We start from the raw sequence: 26,287 nt of genomic DNA, 5'->3' as shown, positions 1-26,287 counted from the left end.
CTTTTTCCTACCATTCTTTCTTCATCTTTTTTCTTTCTTTCTGTTTATCTATATTCTTTCCTTCCTCCCACCTACACATTCATCATCCCCCTCTCAATATTTTTCTAGGGCCCATTGTATTTCATCCTACAATGGGCTTTACTGCTAGTGTACTTATAATCATGATAATGTTTCCTGTATGGTATACATTGTACTTGCTTCTTTCAGAGAAAAGCAAGAATTATTTGTTATGACTATGGAGACATCATATGTGAAGAAGGTGAACTTCCACGTGGCATTCATTTAATTACATCAGGAATGACAAAGGTAAGCTACAATTACAACTAAACCTTGAAATTTCACCTGTGGTAAGAAGCAAGAAATATCACTTTGGATACTGAAACCAATTTCACAATGCAACCACTAATTTCTTTTTTTCTTTGTAATTTTTTTATTTTCCTGTTCCTGAGCCAGAGATTTACTCATTGTTACAATAATCCTAGAGCAGGAGTGGCCAAACTTGCTTAACACAACAGTCGCATAGAATAAATGTCAGATGTTTGAGAGCCGCAAGACATGAATGTCAGATGTTTGAAAGCCACAATACAGGAAGGAAGGAAGGGAGGGAGGAAGGAAGGAAGGGAGGAAGGAAGGAAAATGGGGAAAGGGAAGAGGGAGGAGAGGTGGAAAGAAAACAACTTTAAATATATTCTTCGCGCCACCAGCTGGCTGGACTTGGAGAAGTGATTTAAACAGAGAAATACCTTCTCCAAGCTGGCCGACATGGTGGTAGGAGCTTCAAGAGCCACATCTTCATCTTGAATCTTCATCTCAAACTTCCCCATTCCCATTTTACAACTATGCTGCATACAGGGCCGGCTCGCCCACTAGGAAAACTAGGTGGTTGCCTAGGGTTCCAGGAGGAGGGACTCACCAAATTGGGCTCCCCCCTCCTGGTGCCCACAACAACTGCCTAATTTTCTTGCCTGCTTGCCTCCCACCCGCCACTACCCACCCCTCCTTTTCCTTGCACATCACCCATTCCCAACCCCCCACCCCAGCATGATCAGGGGGCATGCCAAGGCTGGGCCCTACTGGCTTTGATGTGGCCAATGTGGTATCTAATCCTTTGAAGCGCGTGTGGGAGAAGGCCTTGCTCGCCCTCACTTCCAGTTCCAGAAAGGAGGGGGGAGAAGCCTTCTCCTGTGCTCACTTCAAAGGAATAGATGGTGCGCTGCCCAGTGCCCACATCCAAGCCAGTAGGGCCCAGCTGTGGCACAGCGTGCTCTGATGGGGGGGGGGGGGGTGACAGAGCACGATGCTGCGTTGCAGCACTGTGGAGGGTGGGAGGGGGTGGGGGCGGTGGGCAGGGAGCCTGCCTTGGACACCATGCACCCTAGGACTGGCGCTGGCTGCATGACCAACATTCGACAACACAGGTCCCACTGCCACATGTAGTTACCCTCTAAATAAATGCCATTTGGGAGTTATTGAGCTCCTAACTGCAGAGGATATGCTATAGCAGCCAGTTCACAGTGGATACTGTCTATATCAGTGTAAGCTGACATGCAGCTTGTATAAATAAATTAGACGCATACTACTGTATCTTGTTTAACATCTTATCATTTTCTGAGCAGCTATAATTCAGCTATAACTTTTAGCACTTTTGAGTTGTATTTATAAATACAATATTTCAATGGGTGATTAAAATAAAATATCCGTCTTTATATTCCCATTTACCTATACTATGTCTATCAACATGTTTTATTTCATGAAACAGCAGTACAGATTCCCTTTGGAGAACATGGAATGTAATTTTTCTATTGAATTTTCACAGGATTTTGTGTTGTTGTTTTAAGCCCTTTCTACACTAAGTTTTGATTCAGATTTTGTGAGCACTCAATCTTCCTGCTACAGATCCATATCACCAAAATTGATTCTGCTTTTAAAATTTTGTTTTGCACCTTTCCAAAGGAAAAACTTTTATTTGCAGATTTTTACTTCTGCATTTTCATTGTTTAATGAGCTTTTGGGCTGTAGATTTTTACAAAGGAAAACCTCTAGAGTCAGAGACACCAGGGAGCAGGGTGGGGTGGAATAAGCTTATAGGAGCAATGGAGAATGTACTCCATTTTTACTTTGTGTTAGGACATCCAGGAAGGGCTGAAGAGATTTTCAAACTCTGTCTGCACCTGAGAGCAGCTGCTCCATCCTCCCACCCTCCCCATCTGGCCAGCAAGTGGATTTTGGAAATTCCCCTTCCCCATCCCTGGCACATTTGGATCTCCTATCTTGCAAACAAAAGACCCCTTCCTTTCACAATAGCTCTCTCTCAGCCTGCATGTATTGCTTGTAAAACATTCAGCAAGACAGTGGCCAATTGGGAGGGGGGAAGAAGAGGGATTTTTTTGACCAAGCCAATATTACCACAATGTTCTTTCAAGGGGAGTGGAAACTTAGAGTCCAGGCTTCTGTGGAAGAGGGAAATTATTATTATTACTTTTTGGCAGGGATCTTGAGCTCCCCCACCTTTTTCTTCCCTGTGGCTGGTTAATGTGGGCTTCAAGTGGAGCTCACTGCAGAAAGCTCCATGAATCATAATCATGCCCCCCCAGCCATTTGAGTCCTGGTGATGCTGCCAAGCTGCTGCCAGTAGGTGGGGCCCCCAAAAGGTCTGGGGGGCAGTTCCTTTAACATTTGCTGTGCTGGACCTCAGCACTCCTTGGAGCAAGAGAGGGAAACGGGTGTTCCATTGCCTTTCAGCCACCTCCTCTTTGCAAATTAGAGGAAAGACAAATAGCACAGGCTTAGTTGAAAAAGCCACCCTTTCCTATGAAGCCAGACAGAGACCAGAGACTGCTCCTCCTGGGAGGGGAGGCATTGCAGCACTGGGTGTTGCACGCTGCCACTGCCCGAGGGAGGTGAAATGCAATGGCTTTTTCCCTCCCCCTTTTTTTTTGCAAAGCTCTGCTTGGTAAAATGCAAGCACTCACATTGCCAAACCGCCTTTTCTTCCAAGGCTGGGGAAAGTGTGAGGGGGGCATCTGATGGTGAACACATTGTGTATTATAAAGTATGAGCATGGGTGTGGAGGAATACTTTCCTGCCAGGGTATAACAACAGTAGGAAACTGTAACATTGGCAGTTATGATTTGAGTTTACTGTTATAAAAGATCAAAGATATTTTCATAAAATATACATGGCAAAATTCGAAACATCAAATCTGTCATTGATTACATCTATAGTGTTCATGTTAAGAAGCAATTTATTTCCCTATTGTACAATTCTGAATAATAGATGCAATCCTTAGGCATGCAAAATAAAAGTAGAAATCACAATAAGAAGTGGATGTAACAATAAAGAACCACTAGCCTCAAAATGCCACCTGCTGTCCTATGTGAAGCACTGTGCCTGGTGAGTTCCAGAATCAGTGCGCTAACAAGAGAACTGGGACGAAACTTTGGGGAGGAGTTTAAAAACCCAAAGGAAAAGTTCTACAATTAAGTCTTTGATCTGGATCTGAAGAAAAGTCCAGGTCTAAACCAGTTTTGAGATCTGCAGGGCAACAGCAGGGTGGAAGCAGTGTAAGTATACATTTGCATAAAGAAAATGTGGAAGCCAGAAGAAACTGCAAAGCAAGACAGAACTGAGAGCGGAAGATAATGTAGAGCGTCACTTTGGAATGCGCACAAAGAAAGGATCAAACGGCTAGTGTAGAAAGGGCTTTACTGTCTCACTAATTGTCATAATGCCTTGCTTCAGTTAATGTTAACAATTTTGTCTCCCACTCATATACAGCTTTCAGATAAAAAGCACACAATATCTTTGTTCAGTTAAGCAGAAAAAAATGAGTAAATTAATAAATTACTTCTAGACTTCCGTCACCTACCTTTTTGTTTTCCCAAGATATATCTTTTCCCTTCTAAGCTTTTCTGAATTTGTAATAATAAAGATTATGATTAAATTGTGGATAAAGTAACCTTTCTCCAAATGTACCCTACTCAACAAATGAACAAGCTGCTTACAGTAATTAAAGTAATGCCATCCTGTGCACAAATTGCTTGTACTAATAAGGCTAATTGGCAACAACAAGCATTAACTGTGATTATTCATATGTATCTAATGTCATCATCAGAGCCTGTAATTGTCTACATAGAGGAAAATTCACATCTGTTTTAAATCATTTGTAAGCTCGCCAAAAAATATTCATTCCACTATTATATGAAAGGGATTCTTCTGGTTTTGTGTAGTATTATAACACTGGTTCATTTTAAAAATGCACTAATTGCTACATAACATTTTTAGATATTTTTTTATTTGAAGCTGTAGTGTATTGTGCAGTGAAGGAGTCACATTTGAGACTATGTTTTACAAAATATGATCAATCAGTAAATGGTTAAATGCAGGTCTAAAATATATATTTGCTTGTCCCTAGTCAATAAATGCTCCTGTGAATGGTAACATCTTAAATTATCTCATGAGGTTTGTAAAGCCAAAACATTGTGTGGAGATGGAGTTCAGCTCCAGGAAAGGCCACAGAATAGGGATGTGTACTTGGGAACATCCAGTTTGAATGTATACCTGAACATACATTATTGGTATTTTTCAGATATATTTGGAATCCAGATCAATTTTCAGGAATGGCAGTAATACCAGTATCCTGATCCCAAATATTCTCAGAAATTGTAAGGAATATCCAAAGCTAGAATTTTAAAACCCCAAAGTTGGAATTTGGTTGCCTTTGGCAGATTTTTCAAGCAACACGAGGGAGCAGGTGGGAGGCAAGTCTCACTTGTGCTGCAGCCTCCCAATGTCCTGCTGGCTGGCAGGGGTCAGGGGGCCCAGCCACACTACTGCGGCGGGGTTCAGGAGGCCAAGCTACGCTGAGTTGAGGTGAGTTTCTTTCTTTCTTTCTTTCTTTCTTTCTTTCTTTCTTTCTTTCTTTCTTTCTTTCTTTCTTTCTTTCTTTCTTTCTTTCTTTCTTTCTTTCTTTCTTTTCCTGTCTATTTGCTTTATTTCCCACTCCCCCTCTTCCTTCCTTCTTTCTGCCCCAGCAGCCAGCAGGATGTCAGAAGGCCCCTGCACAAGTGCTGCTGGGCCCCCTGAGCCCCACCAGCCAGCAGGACATTGGGAGGCCACTGCACAAGCAGGATGTGGGAGGCTGCCTGGCAAACGTGGGTTGGCCCTCTCAGCCCTGCTAGCCAGCCAGGAAGCTGGCTGGGCTGAGCCGGAATGCTGGCTTAGGCAGCTGGAATGGTGCCCAAACCAGCCGGAACGGCGTTCTGGTGTGTTCCAGCTCAAAAAAAAGGCCTTTCTTCTATCCCTAACCATCTGAAGGAGAGAAAATCCTGGGCAGGAACAGCAAAACTTCAGTGTCTTGTGTTGCACCTTCAGAGTTGTAGTTCTCAGTTGGACTTCCTCCAATTGTAGCAAAGGGAACCAGAACTACAGCTCCCAATTTGGGAGTCCCAAGAGGCTGTAGGGCAAGCAGGCTAAGTAATCAGTCAGTGTTAAAAGGGGAAACACCTTTGGAATGGAAAGGGGTTGGGAGGAGCTTTGGAATTGAAAGGGGTTAGGGGGAAAGGGAAGGGGAAGGGGAAAAAAATCATGACTGCATCTCCAGCAGAGAAGTTGGAGGTTATTTTTGCTGTTAAGTGCTGGCTCGTGGCAAGTCCCTGGCTCCAGTTCTGTGCACCAACCTTCTAGGGATTTTTGTAGCACTGGAAGAAGGGAGAAGAGCTACTAATGGTGGATCTGAGCAGAGGAGGAAGCATTTTACTTTCAAAATCAAGGAGGGGGAGAAATCCACCCCCTGCCCCCCTGCAAGCCCCTTTGCGGCACCTACAAGATGGAAATAGGTGTGCTGGCCTCAACTTTAGCCCTAATAATTGCATGGATGCACAGCCTGATCCAATGCCTGTTAACTTGGGAGTCAGGAAGGGAGAGAGATGCGCTACCACACCCACTCAGTGGCTTCTTGGATGGGCATATAAGAAAGGAGGGAAGGTTTGTTTCATTTTTCCACTGTCCTCAGCCTTCTGCAGGCTGGCAAGCGAGGAGGAGGAGGAGACACACTTGGAGGGGAAAAAACTGCTTGTTTTATATGTGCTTGCAGTTCGTTTGAATGGGGAGATTGGCATGAGAAGGTGGACAGCATCGCAGCTACCCTACCAAAATTTGTGATTAAAAGGGGAGATTGGGATGAGGGTGCAGCAAAATAAATAGGGGGGTTGTAAAATGGATAGGGGGCACTGCCTGCACTGCCCCCTGCTGGCTGCAACCCTACAAAAGAGCCACATTCTACTGAATCTGCACTATGTCTTCCTGAGCCAGGGGTGCATTTTTGTTTGTCAAATATTTCTAGGGGCGTTTTCGCACTGACCTTAATCGGCAGCGACGCCCCTCTTTACTGCGCAGGATCTGCGCGGATTTCGCAGGTGGCCACTCAGGATGTTCACTGATGCCAGTTTCAAGGGAAATGGGGAAATTTGCCCCATCGTTTCCAAAAAGATTTAAAAAGTATGAGTGCCAGGCTTGGGAAGAAATTGTTATTGTAGGGTAAGGTTTCCCCTGCAGGTCCCCAGAGATTAAAGCCCAAAATTCCCCACTAATTCTTATATATATAATATTTGTTAATTTCAAGAAAAGGGGAAAGGGGAGGAAAGAAAAAAGGAGTACATACCAATGATATATAATATGTCTACTATTATCGTTACCTAATTCTATGATCTATTCTATTATAAACTATAATTAAATTTGCATGTAATCCTAATTCCATCTAGAGGTTCTACGCTTTATCTTTTCTAAAAATAATAATAATACAGCCTTCACAGTTCTGTCTGTCTCCCAGTTAAGTATCTATTCCTTCTATAAATTTGAAATCAATATAAGATAAAACACATAATATAATATCTCCACCTATCTATTATAATCCTCTCTCCAATCCATTTTGACCAATTCTCTGTCAACAAGGTTTGCATTTATATACGTTTATTCATATTTTTATCTCTATCATTCTAGCACTCTAAATTCTAACAGTTGCTGTAATAATATCCCATTCTAACATTTGATGAGCACAAAGCACAAATGTTAACCCAAAATCCGTCGTCTTAATTCCCTTCTTACAATTTTATATTTTGAATTCTAATAGAAATACTAAAAAATACCCCCATTATTTATCATTTTCTTCTTAATACCATACACTCAGTATATGTCCCCCTTTTGTATTTAATAACCCACAAAAGTCCCCATATAACTGTTTTCCATTTGAGGGAAAACCATTATTTTAAATTATTTTCTTCACTATAAAATATAATGTTTTAAAACAAGTAACTTTTGTAATAAAGGTTAATCATTATTTTTACCATCACAGCTTCCTTTTTCCTTTCTTCCCCAATTATTTAAATTCCCTAATAATTTAAAATTAAAATGATAGCCATTATTAATAAAAAGTTAACCATTTCTTCCCCCCTTTCCCCTCCTTTCCATCCCACCTCCATTACCCTTTCTCATTGTTGTTTAAACAAGTAATAATAATAATAATAATAATAATAATAATAATAATAACAACTTTTTATTTGTATCCCGCCCTCCCCGCAAGCAGGCTCAGGGCGGCTCACAACATGTAAATACAGTGTACAATAAAACCATGTGCAATAATCAATTATAAATTCCAGTTTTAGATTCATATACAATTTCAGTTATAAAATCATCCTTAAAATCATTAAAATTACATTAGACTTAAGATTATGGTGCTATAATTAAGATCTTTCATGAAATCCAGTGATTAAAACATAAAACATATCCAGCAGGACTTTCTTGGCTCGGTATTAAGTGAAGGCTGTTTTAAAGAGGTGGGTCTTACAGGCCCTGCGGAATTGATCTAAACATCACAGGGCCCGTACCTCCTCCGGGAGTTGGTTCCACAGTAGGGGGGCTGCTATAGAGAAGGCCCAATCCCGGGTGGACTTCAACCTGGCCTCCCTTGGCCCAGGGATATTCAGCTGGTTCTTTCCAGCTGACCTCAGCGCTCTCTGGGGTTCATACGGGGAGAGACGGTCCCTCAAGTAGACAGGTCCTCGGCCATATAGGGCTTTAAAGGTAATAACTAGCACCTTGTAATGAACTCAGTACGCCACCGGCAGCCAGTGCAGTCTGCGCAGCCCCGGCTGTATGTGCTCCCATCTTGGGAGCCCCAACAACAGCCTAGCCGCTGCGTTCTGCACCAGCTGCAGCCGCCGAGTTCGGCACAAGGGCAGCCCCATGTACAGGGCGTTACAGTAGTCCAGTCTCGAGGTGACCGTAGCATGGATCACCGTTGCTAGGTCCTGGCACCCAAGGAAAGGGGCCAACTGCTTCGCCCGTTGAAGATGAAAAAATGCGGACTTGGCAGTGGCCGCTATCTGTGCCTCCATTGACAATGAAGGCTTCAGAAGAACCCCCAAGCTCCTGACTCTATGGGCCGCTTTCAGCGGTACACCGTCAAAAGCCGGAAGGGGAATTTCCCCTCCCCCCAGGGCACCACGGCCCAAGCAAAGGACCTCTGTCTTCGTTGGATTCAACTTCAACCCACTTAGCCTGAGCCAACCTGCCACGGCCTGCAATGCTAAGTCCAGGTTCTCTGGGACGCAGCCAGGCCGGCCGTCCATTAGCAGATAGAGCTGGGTGTCATCTGCATATTGGTGGCACCTGAGCCCAAACCTCCGGGCAATCTGGGCAAGGGGGCGCATGTAGATGTTAAATAACATCGGGGAGAGAACTGCACCTTGTGGCACCCCACACACTAGTGGGTGCCTCTGGGACAGCTCTCTCCCAATTGCCACCCTTTGTCCCCGCCCATCAAGGAAGGAGGAAAGCCACTGTAAGGCCGACCCCCTAATCCCTGTGACGGCAAGCCGGCGGGCCAGTAGCCGATGGTCGACCGTGTCGAATGCGGCCGACAGATCTAACAACATCAGCACCGCCAAGCCGCCTCGATCCAGATGCCGCTGGAGGTCATCCACCAAGGTGACCAGCACTGTCTCCGTCCCGTGACCCGGACGAAAGCCGGACTGGTGGGAGTCTAAGGCGGAAGTGTCATCCAGAAATCTCTGTAACTGTGCCGCCACTGCCCTCTCAATAACTTTACCTAAAAATGGTAAGTTCGAGACCGGTCGATAATTCGCCAATTCGGCTGGGTCTGCTGTACTTTTTTTCAAGAGAGGGCGGACCATGGCCTCTTTCAAAGATGTTGGAAATTGCCCTTCCAAGAGGGATCTATTTATGATATCCCATACAGGATATCTTAGCTCCCTCTGACAAGATTTAATTAGCCAGGAGGGGCACGGGTCAAGATCACAAGTTGTAGGGCGCACAGTAGAGAGAATCCCGTCGACTTCCCCTAAGCTAAGTGCGTCGAAGTGATCCAATCTAACATCGGAAGACAGGCACGGAGCCTCGGGTTCTAATACTGTATCCAACGTGGCAGGAAAGTCTTGGCGGAGCGACGAGATTTTGTACTTAATAATGATCAATTTAAAGTTTAAGTTTGCCACCAGTCCATTTGGGTCATCTTCGGTTCTCCTTTTCTACTCTTCCCTTCTTCCTTCTTTCCCTCTTTTTCTTCCTTTTAAAAAAGTCTCTCTGTCTCTTCAATATCATCCAAGCCGGCTCATTTGTCAGCTGCTTTAAAAGGTTATCATCCAGTTGCTTGAAGTAAACATCCTTCTCCATATATTTGGGGTAAATTCTATTGGTGGAATCTGCTCCCTTCTGCATTACTTTTGCTTTAATTCATGTTGCTCGTGTCTCTCCTTAAGCTCTTTCTTAGTCACAAAAATAAACTGAGATTTGAGCCTATTGGGAGCTCTTCTGTTGTTGCTTTATTGTACTGGTCCAATTTCAATACCGCTTGATCATTTGCAATAATTTGTATCTGTGGACTGATCATCTCCTCCATCTTATTATCCATTTCTCTAATTTGGTCAGAAATATATATTATATTGTTTAAGATTGGAGAGAAGCTTGCAAGAATACACTGCATATTTGCCCGAACTGCTTTTAACAATTCCATAGAAGCCATTGTTCCCACAGGATAAGATTAGCCAGAAATAAAGTTCAATAGTTAAATGTTTAGTTTAGGTGGTTGGTTTTGGGTTTTTTTTTCACGTTTCAAAGTTTTATTAGAATTATAACAAAGAAAAAGGGGAAGGGAGAGAAAATAGGGAAGGAATAGGAATAAAAATGCAAATAAAGAAGTTACATTCTGCATATCATAATACCAAACAGGGAAGAATAGTTCAAAAAAGATTCAAAGTACATTGAAATGCAAAGTAAATGCTGTCTTAGCTTATATATATCTGGGTCAGTCATGATACAAATACAAGGGGGGAAAAAAAGCAATTTTCATCGGATAGCAGTAGTCAGGCATTCACACAGAAGTGCCCAGCCAAGCATATAACTGTCCCCAATATTTTTTAGCATCTTCCATAGTCTCGCCTCTCAGTAGAGAAGATAGATAGTTCAGTTCAGCTGTCTCTAACATTTTTCCAATCAGTTCTTGTTTAGTAGACAGTTCCTGGTGTTTCCACTTTTGTGCAATCAAAATTCTTGCCACCGTATTAATATGTGCCATCGGGTGCTTTGCCTCTTTTGGATAATCATTAGGATAAATGTTCAATAAAAATAACTCTGGATTAAATTTGATTTGCATTTTCAATATTTTCTGCAATAACTCATGTACCATCTCCCAATAGCTTTTAACAACATTGCAAGACCACCACATATGATAAAAAGTCCCAGTATGGGAGGTACATTTCCAACATTTGTTAGATAGATTAAACATATATTTTAAGCAGTTTTTCAGGAGTTACATACCATCTACAAAACATTTTATAAACATTCTCTTTAAAAGTAATTGCTTTAGTTAATTTAATATTAGACTTCCACAAAGCCTCCCACTCATCTATACCAATATTGTGGTCTATATTTCTTCCCCATTTAATTATAGTCTTTTATAATTTCATCTTGCATTTTAATTTGCAATAAAAATGAGTATAGCTTCATAATCAATTTCTCCTGTGAACCTAAAATTATCTTATCAAAGTCGTATTGTTGGGTAGAAAAACCAACGACTTTATCTTTAGAGTATCTGGACTCCACTTGTAATACGAACCACCAATCCATAGTAATCTTCCGGAGCTCCAGCTCCTATTTAGATTTCAGTTCATTATTTTGTTCCAGTAGATCCTCGTACTTCCAAATCATGTTTGGATTTTACAAATTTGGTTGATTTAAAGCTTCAGCTGGTGAAATCCATCTTGGAATCTTTGGATACACCTTTGACTTCAACCAGACGCACATTGAATTAAGATATTTCCATAGTAACAACAACAACAATAATTTTTATTTATATCCCACCCTCCCCGCCAAAGCAGGCTCAGGGCGGCTAGTAAATGATTTTTAAAATAAGAGTGACCTTCCAATCTCTGATACCATAAATATGAGTGCCATCCCATAGTAAGGCCGTGACCTTCTAGGGACAGTATAGGTAATTTTGGGAGTCTCATTTTAAACCACTTCCCAAGAGGTAGTTAAGTGAGAGATTCTCTGATCACAATTAAAATATTCTTTTCACTGTAAAGTCCAGTCTTAAATAAAAAAAAAGCAAGGAGAGTTTATTTCTGGCTGGTTAGGCTTATTTTAAGTTTGCCCTCCTGTAACGTGTCTCATAGTTATGAAGAGCCACTTGTTCAAAGCGGGGAGCTGATCCATGCCTCCCTTTTCTCTTTTGGAGTATAGCAGATTCAGGTTTCCTTTATTTAAAAGTCTGTAGATGGTGTTACAAAAAACTTTACACTTACATGCAAGGATCTGAAGATCAGCAAAGTAAATAGTAGAAAGCCGCTGATATACAAAGCTTTTTATAATGTCTGGCGTTCACACCTAAGTTCCAAAAATGGCACCTGCATTGGCTTGAGCTTCAGGGCAGACTTTGAAGGGACAGAACTGCTGGCTGCCACCCACAGAGAGTTCCTCATCAAGCCCCCTGCCTCAGAAACCTCTCCCCTGATGTTCCATGGAGACTCATGGAGGTTCCATGGAGACTCCCCTGAGGTTCCGTGGAGTCCCCAAGTCTCTTCAAACTGCACAGTTCCAACTTGCCTCTGAAGCAAAGCTCCGAGGCACAGCTAAAACTCGCCACACCAAGACCGGGATTTCCACCCACCTACTTCTTGATGGAATTAGTAGGTATTATTTTTGACGATAATTATTTCAGATTTCAGGATAGGTTTTACATCCAAATTAAAGGTGTTGCGATTAGCAGTAGCCTGGTGCCATCGGTTGCAAATTTGTTTATGGCTGATCTGGAGACATGATATATCTGCAATAAGGAGCATAATCCCTATTATGATTCTGTTGTTATATACAGGAAATGTATAGATGATTTATTCATAATTTTGAAAGGACATGCATACCCTTATATTAATTGACTTAACACTGTACATTAAGATATTAAAGTTTCAGGGTCTGGTAGTTTGAGTACAGTGGCTTACCTAGATATGCAGGTATACAAAACTCCAGATAATAAGTTGGCCATGAGACTTTTCTGGAAACCTACTAATTGTGGTTCACATCTGAACTTCTTTTCACCCCAGTCACTTGAGGTGCAATTTACCCCTTTCACAATTTTGACAAATTTCAATTTTGACACAATTTTGACTATATTTCTAGTGATACAATCATACTGATTTTTTGAGTCAAACATGCATAGCTGTCATCTCTGACTTGAAAAATCAGTGCAACTGTATTGCTAGAAATATAGTCCCATTTATTGTGTTTGTGCCAGATGAAGCATTTTGAGAAACAGACTGCTTACCGGTTTACCATTGCACTAGTTTTCATCTTGGGGTCAACAATATTGGAATGTATCATCTGTTATAAAGAACTGTGTACCCATTGACTCCACACAAGTGAAGAAGAGAAGAAATAGAGCGATTGCTCTTTAAATCATGGGGAAATTCGCTTCTTGCCAATGGAGCAGCACGATGGAATGACTTTTAGTTCGGGTCAACATTATGATTTTGCAACGTTTTTGTGCATATAAATTGTTAGTGTGGTTTAGTTTTTCATGTTTACTGTGTATAAATCATTTTATTTTTTGCAGTCATCAGCCGTGAGCCTAGTGCTTTTCCTATTTCCAGTCATATATGTGGCTTCCTCTTGTATTGGTCCACCTTGAGGTGGCAGCAGCCAGCCAGGGCAGGCAAGAGCTGCTGTCACTCACGCTCTCCATCTCTCACCCTCCCTTCCCTTCCCCTGCCTGGCTCTGGTGCTGCCTCACCTGACGGACCCTTGAAGCAAGCCAGGCCAATGGTGATGGGTGAGCTGTCCTGCTCCGCCTCACCACCCGCTGGACCCCAAGCAATCAGGAGGGGCAGGAGCTGCCTTTTAAATGTGCCTTGCCAACTTCTATCTTTCACTTCCCTCCCTAGCCATTCTTGTGGTTAGGCCATTCACCCATTCTAGAGCCTGTTGTATTTGTCTTCACAATTGGCCTTATTCCTAGTGATGATTATAATGAATATGTATCCTCTAGGCCCAACATTCATCACAATATATTTCAAAGTTATTTAAGAATTGTAGATGCTATTATTTCTTCATTCGCATTGTTTCATTAACTGAGATGCATTATTCTCTTTACAACTGTTCAACAGCTTTATGGTTCTGCTCCTCGTTATGGAGTTGACAAAGAATTGTATAAACAAAGACATCCTACAAGACTTCCCTATACAGATTATTTAGTCACTGGGGCAATAATAGGAGAGCTGAACTGTCTAACTAAGCAAGAAATGGAATATATGGTTACTTGTGAAACTTCTGTGCAGGTCAGAAAATTCTGCTTTCTAATGTGTTTTATTGGATATATATTTTAGTTTGCAATAGAATTGTTTAGATTAGAACTGAAATTAGATTCTATTTACATTTGAAATCTAGTTAATTTTTTTAAGAATCCAGATTTTTATTTCAAAATCTGAGTCCAAGGACTTTTTAAAAAACAAACAAACATATCTTAAGTCCTGTGAATAAGTTCAGTGTTCACTGGATAGAAACTGTGCTTTCTCTTCCTCTAAAACTCAATTTGCACAAGATCAGTCATTTTCATTAGGCTCTTGTACAAATGGAAGGTTTCAAGGAAGAGGAAATGCACTTTGCATTATAGAGTATGTAGCGTGTATGGAACTCTTATATATGATTGAAGCCACGATCTTGTAAATAGATTTTAAAGCAATAAATATAATCATATATAATAATTCTGAAAAAACGTGCTCTTGTGCCTTTAACAGCCTTGAGATGTGCAGACTTTTCACAGCATGGAAATAAATATCATGAAGGGATTACTATACTGTAAAAGAGCATTAAACAAATTCATGGAAGATATGTCTATCAATTGCTTTTAGTCATATTGACTAAATTCAACATGTATAGAGGCAATAAACCTCTGAAAACCAGCATTGGTGTATGTGTGTGTGTGTGTGTGGGGGAATACCACAGGTCTGGCCTTGAGCTCCATACCTATTTGTAGACTACATGGGCATCTGGTTGGCCATCATGTGATAGAGACTGTTGGACTAGATGAAGCATTGGTCTGATTCATGGAGTTGCTATTATGCTGTCCTTTAGTAATGTCTGCATATCAGACTGCTGTTAAATATACAAGAAGCTAACAGTCTAAGAAGGAATACTCGAATCACTGTGCTGTAATTGCACGAAGTCACTTAATCAGTTTTTTCATGCTAGTTTCATGCTAGCTACCTTTTCCAATTTGGATACCTTTACTAATTTGGATACTGTCAGTTTCGGTAGTACTTTTATGTTTTAGCCCATCCCTGTATTCACACTTGTTTTATTTATTTGTTAACATTATTTATAGTCTTTTTCATTGAGACTCAAGGCACATTACATCATATAAGTCAGTACACTCAACAGGAAGGAACATCCAATAAACAATGCATTAAGGTCTGGACAGCAGATATTTGAAACCAAGAAAAAGTCTGAAACATAACTGAAACAAAGTATTAGCATTAAACATTAACAAAGCATTAAACAAAGCATAAGCATTAACCTGGCATGTTAATGCAGAAGTTACACAGTATGATCATATGTACATTAATTGCCACTATGTAGTATATATATATTATAGTCTATAGTCCCTATTCCTTTACCAAAGCATCTTTGTGAACTATTTTGTTTCAGTACAGCCCCGTTACCTGTGTAAAAATGCCCTCTTGAATAATTCTGTTTTGCATAGTGAGCAGAATGTCAGGAGAGCAGAAACCTTTCTTCCCTCTTCAAGCACCCTTCCATAGGGTGGGGGGCCACAACTGAACATGCATAAGGACAGTTGTTGATTTTGCCTATTTGCAGGTTGGTACCTGCAGAAAACCCTGCTCAAGCTGTGGTGGTAATTTATAGGAGGAGAGGCAGTCCTGCAGATATAAGGGACCAAGGCCATGAAGAGCTTTGTATGTGAATTATGAATATCTTGAACTGAACTCAGAAACTGATGGGCATCCAACAGAGTGATTGCAGAATGGTAGTAGTATACATACCCCACCTAGATCCCGATAATAACCAAGCAGCAGTATTCTGCACAAATAGGAGTCTCTGAGTTGACTTCAAAGGAAAGTCAATATGCTTTCCTTTCATCCACTCTCCAACTGAGGAAGCTTTGCAAACCGCTGAGACAGGCAGTCTTCTCACACATTTTTTTTTAAATCTTGATTGTGAAAAATAAGCAGCAACAGCAAACCTTGTGGATCATCATTTTCTCCCACAAAACTTTTTCTTGAGGGTGTACCCTGAAGGAGAAACAGAGATTTATGGGCATTTCAAGCACAGATTTTAAATGTTACACATGGGAAAACATTTAAACAAACCTTCAGAAACATCATGTGAAAATGAGCAGATCCATAGGTTAGTCTGAACATATAAAGTGACTCATAGACACATTGTTTTCAAGACCTACTATGAAACGATAGAAACAAGATTGGTCTGTTTTTCAAGGATTGTGTATTCTATGTGTTACACAGAATCTCTTTAATTTTCATTTCTAATGTAGGGAGCTCAATGGAACTGAAAATGCTTAGAAATATACAACAGATTTGCTCTAAAAATATGCTAAATTACAGTTATAATTTCTCATGGACTTATTTTCCCCAGACATGTTTTATCTCTATAGAGGATTTGTTTGAAGCTTTTGACAAGTTTTTGGAATATCCATCTTTAGAATATAAAATATGGCTGAAACTTTCTCTTGATGTTGCCCTCAAAACTTTCAAGGAAAACCTTCCTTATGAGGTAAGTGTGTATGCATGCTCCTGTGTGTAATAATACATCAGTGCTGTCTAGAACATTTTTCAATAAATCTACAGAAATTTGTATGTGCAACATGATAGGACTTTTAAAATTGAACGATAGCTTTAAAATATTATCAATAAATAGAATTGCAAGACTTTGGTTATAAATTTTAGGACAGTATTATTGCAACACTGATGTTTTTGACTTCATTCATTATTTATCCATGGAGACTTTTTAAAGGTTGTTTGATTTGGGTGTGGATGTGTCTTTTTTCTGTAACAATCCATATTACTTTACTACCTTCCTTCATTTCCCAATGTAATAGATAAGACAGACTATCCGCTTTTGGGTTCTAGACACATTGATTAATGCAATCACTTAGTCAAGGAATCCATTACAATTTAAGCATGTTGTTGGCAAAAGGATGAAAAATTAAAAGTGTTTGGGTCTTTTGATGTCCTAAAACTGTTATTAACTGAGGTGAAGTTGACACAAGAATGATTTTGGTCTGATATTTTGTAGGCACACAAAAACTTATACCCAGAATTAAACTTTGTTGGTCTTAAAGGTGCCACTGGACTCAAACTTTTTCTGTTGCTTCAGACCAACATGGCTACTCACCTGAATTTATTTTAATTGATGTTGCTTATAGTTGTTTTATTAATTTTTACCCTGCTGGTCTTCTGTATGTTATGCAGGTCCGTAGCCAGGATTTTTCATGGGGGGGGGGGGGGAACGCAGCCAGGATTTTCATTTAGGGGGGCACATTTTTAGTTTAAATATATTATACCTAAAATAATGAATAAATAATGCAAACAAGTAATTAATCACTCAAAAGATGTTTGAACTTTATTTTTTGAAATGCTAACCATTACATGTATAATAAATACTACTATTGTTTCTGGTGTATCACTAAGACACTAACCATTACAGATATAATGAAGACAAGTAAAAATGTTTGGTCTGTATTATGTCCCTCCAGTTGGCTGACAACTGACACTGTAGGTCCCCTCCCTTTTTCACACTGACTGGAGATTGAGCCTCTGGCCTTCAAAGCTTATAGATAAGGATAGCATTTCTTTAGCATGTGTTTATTGCACCGTATATAAGTTTACTCCCTTTACAATGCAGCATCAAACACATGCAAAAACATCTCTTGAAAGGGGGGGGGGGCATAATGATTTCAAAGAAATTTGATTGGTAGGGCCAGTAACCCTCAGGACCACCCCCTTGCTACGGGCCTGATGTTATGTGTTTTATTATTTTAAATAAATATTTAAGCTACCTTGAATATCTTTTCATTAAAAGTGTGGTGTATAAAATATATTACCCTTAAAACCTTGAGTGTGTCAAAAGAAGAATGAGATTGTCATTATATAAATGGGTTAACCGTTGTTATGCTTTGATCCATTCCTTTTGGAGGATAGTACTGCTCTATGGAATATTAACATTTCATAATACTACCATCTACTACCCATTAGGCCGGGCACACGCTGGATTTGATCTTTGCGGCAGGGGTTACAGTGAACCAGATCACCGCCACGGCAGTGCCATGGTTGGACCACTATGCCCTGGAGGTCCGTATGGTCGTTTCACCACAACCCTGTTTAGGCAGCAAGCATATTTTTGCTCACCTGCAGAGCCAGATGGACCCTATGTGGTTTCAGATGGTGCTGTGGGATCCTTGGCCCACTGGTGACTCATTAGATGATCCAGCAAAGATGTGGCATCAACAACTTTCTGCAGCTATTGATGAGATCACTCCCTGGCGCTCTCTTTGCTGCTGTTCACAGCTTGCACTGTGGTACACCCCAGAACTGTGGCTGATGAAACAGCGGCTTAGATGGCTAGAGAGGCTCTGGCGGTGTGCTCGTGATGAGGTGTCAAGAACATCCTATAGGCTGTTTATGAAGACCTATGAGATGGCAGTCAAGGCCGCAAAGAAGGCTTACTTTGTGATCCAGATTGCATCTGTGAATTTGCGCCCAGCCCAATTATTTAGTACTATTTGGACTCTTACAAATTTGCCACAGAGCAAACCAAACGATAGGGAGTTGGAAATTGGCTGTGAGGCTTTTACTGATTTTTTCGCAGATAAATTCTTAGCACTCTGTCATGACCTCTCTGCCTATTTTGATACAGTAAGTGAACTTGAGGCTTCAAGCATGTCTTTGGTTTCAATTCTGGATTATTTCGCTCCACTCAGTCTGGGGGAAGTCGACAAGAGCCTCTATTCTGTGCATCCCACCATCTGCGGTTTGGACCCGTGTCCATCCTGGCTGATACAAGCTTGCCAGACAGAATCATGGGTCCCACTGCAGGAAATCATCAATAGGTCCCTGTTGGAAGGGACCTTTCCTATGCCCCTTAAGGAGGTGGTGGTTTGCCTTCTCCTCAAAAAAAACATCTCTGGACCCGGCTGAATGGGCCAACTACCAGCCAGTGTTGAACTTGCCCTTTTTGGGGCAAAGTTATTGAGAGAGCTGTGACAACACAACTACAGGGGTTTTTTGATGACACTTCTGCATTAGACCCATTTCAGTCCGGCTTTCACCCAGGCCGTGGACAGAGACGGTACTGGTTGCCTTCATAGACGACCTCTTGAGGCATCTGGATCAAAGTGGTTCGGCAGTGTTGTTGCTATTAGACCTGTCAGCTGCATTTGATACAGTTGACCATCAGCTACTGTCTCATTGACTCGCCGACATGGGGATACAGGGGTCTGCCCTTCAATGGCTTACCTCTTTTCTCCAAGGCCGGGGACAAAGGGTGGCTATAGGGAAGCAATCATCTTGGAGGCACCCACTTTTATGTGGTGTGGCTCAGGGGGCAATTCTCTCCCTGATGCTATTCAGCATCAATGTGCGCCCCCTTGCCCAGATTGTCTGGAGATCTGGGCTGGGTTGCCATCAGTATGCAGATGACACCTAGCTTTATCTATTAATGGGAAGCCGGTCTGGCTGCACCCCGGAAAACCTGGACCTGGCATTATAAGCTGTACTGAAATGGCTCAGGCAGGCAGAGTCGACTGAAATTGAATCCAGCAAAGATGGAGGTTCTATGCCTAAGCAGTGGCAGTCTGGGAAGGGAGATCCCTTTCCCAACCTTTGATGGGGCACCTTTAGTGACAGCTTCTAGGGTCAAGAGCCTAGGGGTGCTTCTGGAGCCCTCATTAACTATGGAGCCTGTGACGGAACGGCCCTGGTTTGCCTACCAGACCCCGTTCCCCTTTTTGGAGGGAGCTATTTCTCCTCCGGCCACTTGGGCTCACTGCCACCACCTGCTCAGTCTAGGGGTTCGGATTGAGAGGAACAGGACTCCCAATCTCCCTCTCCAGCTCTGAGGTCAGGCCTCAAGGTGCTCTGCCACCCTGTACTTGGGTATCACAGAGACCACAGCACTTCTTCGGGGAACCCCTGGAGGATTGGCACCTTATCCAACTACATGCCTTCCCCCGGGGCCCCCTTCATAAAGCAGCGTGGTCTAAAGCGGTTGGGGTTCTATGAGGTACAAAGTTTGACTGCCAGCATTCAAAACAGTAAAAATTAGAAGAGAAAAAGAAAAGAAAAAAACAAAAGCAGCTGCATGTAACAGTTTAGCACAGCACCCGAACAGCAACCAGAAGGACAAATAAAAGGTGGATTTAAATGCATCCTCCCGTCCCTGGTCTAAACTTGCCGTGCCTTGTGGATGACTTCCTTGGTCTGACTGCCTGGGGTCCACACCTCCTCTCCCTCTTGAGAAGGCCTCTCCCACAGTCAGGAGCCCACAGACTGACAACCTCTCTCCTTGAGGGCCAGCCGAGAACTGAACTTTTCCTGCCTCACTCCAATTAAAAAAAAAAAGAACTTCCTGCCCCTCTAAGAGGCTTTCCCCCTAGATTTGATGGTTTAACTCCGGAAGGGAGGAGGGAGTGAAGGGAAGGCTAGGCCACAAAGCCTGCCTTAGCAGTTTCGTGTTCCCTCCCAACCAAGCACCACCATTAACTCAGATGGCGTTTCTCCACAGAGCCCCAGGTAGCAGCCACTGCCAAATCTGTATTTTATCATCTTAGGTGGATAAGGCAGTTGGTCCCATACCTAGAACACGGTGACTTGGCAACAGTGATCCATGTGATGATCACCTCGAGAATAGACTATTGTAACACCCTCTATATGGGGCTGCCCTTGACGCAAATTCAAAAGTGGCAACTGATGCAAAACGTGGCAGCCAGGCTGCTAATGGAGCTACCTTTATGGGAGCACATTCAACCTGCGCTGGAATCATTGCACTGGTTGCCTGTAGCATTCCAGGTTCACTTCAAGGTGCTGGTTATGACCTTTAAAGCCTTATATGGCCTAGGACCTGCCTACCTCTAAGACTGCCTTTCCCCATATCAGCCTCAGAGATCACTTTGATCAAGCTCACAAAATCTCCTCAGGTTCCCTGGGCCAAAAGAAACTTGGCTGATCACCACTAGAGCAAGAGTCTTTTCGGTGGCAGCCCCTGCCCTGTGAAACACCCTCCCCGAAAACATCAGGGCCTTGTGGGACTTGCCACAATTTTGCAGGGCCTGCAAGACATAATTGTTTAGGCTGGCATTTAACATCTAATGGGGAGGTGACCACTATTCCATCATCCCACAGCATTGGTATTTGAACCCATCCCATTATAAATGTAGAGCACTAAACAACACCTAACATCATTATTGCATGTGGTGCTCAATAAGAACCAACCACGCCATCTTGGACTCCAGGGAATGAAATTAAACTGGAAGGATTGTTTTAAATAGTACAAAATTATTTTAAATGTTTGATGATTTTATTGTCATTTTATTTTAGCACTATGTTGTTTTTATTGTTGTTAGCTGCCCTGAGCCCGTCAGGGGAGGGTGGGATACAAATGTAAACAAATAAATAAATAATGTCTGGCATTCCTAAGCAAATTCATTAACTATGAGGACTAGCAGCCACATGTAATGTGCAGGTTTTTTCTAAGAAAGTGGAGATAATTTCCTACCAGAATTGGGCTTAATTCAACCAAGCTATTTTGCTAGAAGAGAAAGCCAACACACTGCTCTCCAGTCCAATTTCAAATCTCAGAAAGTCCATGGCACTCCTGATAACATCACTGGGACTGCCAAAGATTTCCCACCACTTGTGTACTCCGACTCCTCTGTTCACCCCAACTTTACCTATCTAGCTACTCTTGCTACTGATATAACAAGGGGATGAGGTTACATATTCCCTAATAGATTGGGTGCATAGTTTGGGGGTACTTCTAGACTCAACGTTATCTTTAGATAGTCATGTGTCAGAAGTTCCTTGGAACGCCTTTTACCAACTGAGATAAGATTGCTAGTTGTGATTTTTTCAGGCTACAGTTATGCCTGCCTTCATAGCTTCTGGACTTGAATATTGTAATACACTGTGTAGAGGTGTTGATGAAAGTGATCCAGCAACTTCAGCACATCCAAAATACAGCAACTAAATACCTTTCAGACACTTGCCAGAGTGACCATTTCAAGCCATTTATATTATATTATATTATATTATATTATATTATATTATATTATATTATATTATATTATATTATATTATATTATATTATATTATATTATATTATATTATATTATATTTCAATTTATATCCCGCCCTTCCCACCGAAGCAGCTCAGGGCGGCTTACAACATATAAAATCTAACATAGGTTTAGCTTTAAAAACATCAATTTACAACAATTTAAAACAGTAAGATAATAAAACATATAGAACAGCGGTCTGTCGAAATGTTACACTACAGCCTTCCAAAGTTTCCAGTGTCAGTTAGTTATAAGCCAGCTGGAAGAGGACAGTCTTGCAGGCCCTGCGGAACTGCCCAAGGTTCCGCAGGGCCCTCACCTCTTCCGGCAGCTGGTTCCACCAGCAAGGCGCCGTTACCGAAAAGGCCTGGTCCCTGGTAGATTTCAGACAGGCCTCCTTTGGCCCGGGATTGCAAGCAGGTTTTGAGAACCCGATCTCAGTACTCTCTGGGGAACATGTGGGGAGAGACGGTCCCTAAGGTAGGCAGGTCCTAGGCCATATAGGGCTTTAAAGGTAATAACCAGCACCTTGTACCGGACTCGGTATATTATTGGCAGCCAGTGAAGATCCTGAAGCCCCGGCCGAATGTGCTCCCATCTTGGGAGCCCTAATAACAGCCGGGCAGTGGCATTCTGCACTAACTGCAACTTCTGGGTTCGGCACAGGGGCAGCCCCATGTAGAGGGCATTACAGTAGTCCAACCTCAAGGTGACCGTGGCATGAATCACCGTTGCTAGATCGTCGTGCTCCAGGAAGGGAGCCAACTGCCTTGCCCGCCTAAGATGAAAAAATGCAGACTTGGCAGTGCCTGCTATCTGAGCCTCCATTGTCAGTGAAGGCTCTAATAGTACCCCAAACTCTTGACCTTGTGTGCCGCTGTCAACGGCGGTTTACAACCTAAACTGTTTAGTTTACAACCTAAACTGACTTCCAATCCATTGCTGGACTTAACACAATATGCTGTTTTTGACCTTTAAAACCTTAAATCACATAGGTCCAGTTGAGCTTCCACCTATGACAACAGATTGGCCCAGGTAGCCTTCCTCTGGGTGATAGCCATAGCAGGGGTATGCCTTTTTCAGCTGTTACTCTAAATGTTGATATTCTGCCCCTTCAGAAGGATTTGAAGGCTTGCCCTTTTTGGCCGGGCTCAGAGTTAGGTTAATAAGAAATAGTGTGGCAGGGGAGTGGTACTGTTGCATCATACCTGAATTTTTAACAATGTATTTTAACTACTTTTTTTCCCAAATTGCATTTTGTTGCAGATCACATTGGAATTTTTTTCCCAGTTTGTTTGTTTTAGCTGAAGGTGACATATAAACATAAGAGAAGCCATGTTGGATCAGGCCAATGCCCATCCAGTCCAACACTCTGTCACACAGTGGCCAAAAAACCCAGGTGCCATCAGAAGGTCCATTACTAGAAGCCCTCACACTGTTGCCCCTCCCAAGCACCAAGAATACAAAGCATTACTTGCCCCTGATAGAGAATTCCAACAATACACTGTGGCTAATAGCCACTGATGGACCTCTGCTCTATATGCTTATCCAATCCCCAATTGAAGCTGGCTATGCTTGTAATAAACCAATTGAGTGGAATTACTGGTCTCTGTGTTATCATGCTCATGGGAACTGAAGTACATGCTGTCATTTAGAAATTAGACAGCTGGGCTAAAAAGGATTTTGAGTGCTTGTTCTGCTCAGGCAAGATGCCTGGGCTACAATGCTCATATTCCAAGTGAGTGAAGGAGTGCTTTCCTGTTCAGATGGACTGCTACAGCAGAGACATCATGAAGAACTTCTCTATTCTGTCATCAGAGACATGAATTAGGCTCTCTTTTAGTTTCTTTCCACTTTCTCTCCTCAATTCAGGATAATTAGTTCATATATAATTACTATCTATTCTAGATTTTTCTCATCCATTGGCTTAGAGTTTTATATTCAAATTCCTCTTCTCTTCCCTATCTGTCCAGGGCATACAGTTCACCAAATATTGATTCCTGTCAGAATTGTTTGTATTTTGTGAAAGCAAGCTCCCACACTTCAGGAGTTTATATGTTCATAGATCTGATGGTTGTCCAGCTCTCAAGCATTCTGGTTCCTTTGTCTTTGGTATATGACAGCCCTTCAAGTACTTGAAGATGGCAAACTTCAAGTACATGAAGGGTTGTCATATTTGCACAGCTCACCAGATCTGAAGGAAGAAGAGGACACGGAGAAGAGACCAGTGTCTTCTTAAGTCTATTGTTTTACTGATATCCTTACCCACAGATTTGTGGTTGGCTGTGGTCTCTCCTGCTTTGCTGTCATCTGATGTGGTTGACCTTCTAGTATCGATTCTTGACAGGATCTGTGAGGCTTGGATATTTCTGATTTTCCTATTGAACACATTCTGGACAATCTGGATGTTCAGTCTGTTGGTCAATTAGAAGATATCTCACAGAATATTCATAACTCCACCATTCCCTGCAGAGACCTTGAAGGGCCTATGCAGACGAGTTCTCAATAGTGTGATTATACAGATAATCACTTGAAGAACGTGTTATATGTAATGACCCATTCTTCCCAGAGTATACCTGTTCCTTTGGTCACCACCAAAACAGCATTAGAAGTACCTGGGGAGGAAGGAGAGGGAGAGGCAGGGAAAGGGTATTTCACTCCTACTCACTGGCTGGCTACTGCTTGCCACACTTGTAGTAGGAACAGCTGCCAGGTAAATGTAATTAGAGAAGAGGTAATCAAGAAGCAGAAAAGGAGAAGGTGGGAGGGAAAGGATAAATTCTCTTCTGGTATGGATATGTAAAACAAGAGTACAGCTTAGGACTGTAATGGCATGGTAAAGCTATTGATATTCCAAACCAGAAAACTACAGATTTTGATAACATCTCTACTAAAACACAGAAACAAGGGTTTAAGATGTCTGAGTAATATTGTAGTTGGGGAGAGTACTCCAAAGTCTAGATTGGATCCTGTGATCCACAGATGCAAGGACTGCAGATCTTCTGGTGTTCATCCTTCCTCAACAACTCTTTCTGACTTCAGGAAGGTATATTCCTGGTGTCACAGGATCCATATGGACTAACTGCCATGTAGATTGGGAAACCACCATAGAAAGGGGCAAAATCAGTTCTTTCCTCTTCCTTCAGTGAAGCTGCACTGAGGAAAGAAACAGAAAGGGTGATTTCATCCTCTTCCCCATGGCAGCCTCCCAATCTGCATGGGTCTCTGCATGAAGAGAATGTAGGTAAGATCTGTGAACATGAGTGGCCTCCACTTGTAAATTGCAAGATGTAACCTCTATCTGACATTCCAATTTACCCCCTTTCCCTGCAGTGAATGTAACACAACTAGATAAAATTTCAATATTGGGTTTCCTATGAAAGGATGGTTTTACATTTGGTAAACTATTCAAATTATATCATATTAATTATAAATGAGTATATAAATAATTTTCCTATCGTTATGTATTGCAGGACTGGACATACAAAATGTGTGGGCAGCTTTCTAACTTGTATGTGCTAGATGTACCCAATCACACCAAACATGACATTTACGATGGGACCATGGAATATGTCATTCTTGTACATGGAACTGTACAAGACTGTCAACTACTACAGCTTTTTTGTGCACCATGCATCTTACCTAAAACCTGCCACCAGGTAAAGGAATTTTTAAAATCACCTGTCCATCATATAGCTTCATTACTGGAAATGGGAAGCAGACTCCCTGCAAGGAACACAAATATACATGTTTAAAAAAAAATAGAGGAAGGAAAAGAGTATTAATTGGTTAGAAGTTTTCATAGAGTAAATTAACTCTCCCATACTTTTGTTGGCAAAAAATCTTTGATGCCAATGTAGGAGGTGCAAAAAATGTGACTGCCTGTTGATTGATTAGTGGGGAAGCATTGGCCTGTCCAAAATTTTGAAAAATACTTCTTATCTTTTAATGGTGGCTTGGGCAAGGAACATAGTTTAGATAAGGATCTTGTGTTACTGTTACCTGTAATAGCATTGATTTCACACAACTGACTGCTGTTCCAATGTCTACTAATCCCAGTTAAATCTTTCCCATTATACTTACGTGTTACTTAGGGAACGGGTACCATTTACTTCTGTTCTATCTACTGGCATTACTTTCTTCACTCTTCTCATTGCCTTTGGCTGTCTTTTGTTCTCATTTGGAGCCTTGCACGTGCTTCAGCTGTTCCCACTTACAATTGTCCTGCTTGGAAGGATTACATTTTGGATGATGCTGGAGGGGGCTGCTGGTTTCCTCCCTAATATCAATCCGGCTTTTGAATCTGGAGTTTCTGCTAAGAATGGTCTGGATGAGCATCAGAATTTGTCATATATCTTTGACCTTGGTCATTTGATTTTCGAGTCTGCCTCTCAAATATCTTCTGAAAATATC

The 26,287-nt window shown here is 41.8% G+C and overlaps 1 protein-coding gene across 1 annotated transcript in view; it reads left to right on the top strand.

Annotated features, from left to right (window-relative positions):
* The window catches only part of LOC132589673 (sodium/hydrogen exchanger 10-like), a 265,043-nt gene that overhangs the window by 228,452 nt on the left and 10,304 nt on the right, over positions 1-26,287 (top strand). Inside the window, exons 20-23 of the mRNA XM_060262406.1 lie at positions 208-306; positions 13,674-13,844; positions 16,180-16,317; positions 25,348-25,533. Coding sequence (XP_060118389.1) covers positions 208-306; positions 13,674-13,844; positions 16,180-16,317; positions 25,348-25,533 — 594 coding nt within the window. The remainder of the gene's footprint in view (positions 1-207; positions 307-13,673; positions 13,845-16,179; positions 16,318-25,347; positions 25,534-26,287) is intronic.

The sequence above is a fragment of the Heteronotia binoei genome, chromosome 21, assembly GCF_032191835.1.
Source record: "Heteronotia binoei isolate CCM8104 ecotype False Entrance Well chromosome 21, APGP_CSIRO_Hbin_v1, whole genome shotgun sequence".
NCBI classification, from domain to species: Eukaryota; Metazoa; Chordata; class Lepidosauria; order Squamata; family Gekkonidae; genus Heteronotia; species Heteronotia binoei.
The sequence above is the reverse complement of the archived record's forward strand: the minus strand, read 5'-3'. Positions and strand labels throughout refer to the sequence as shown.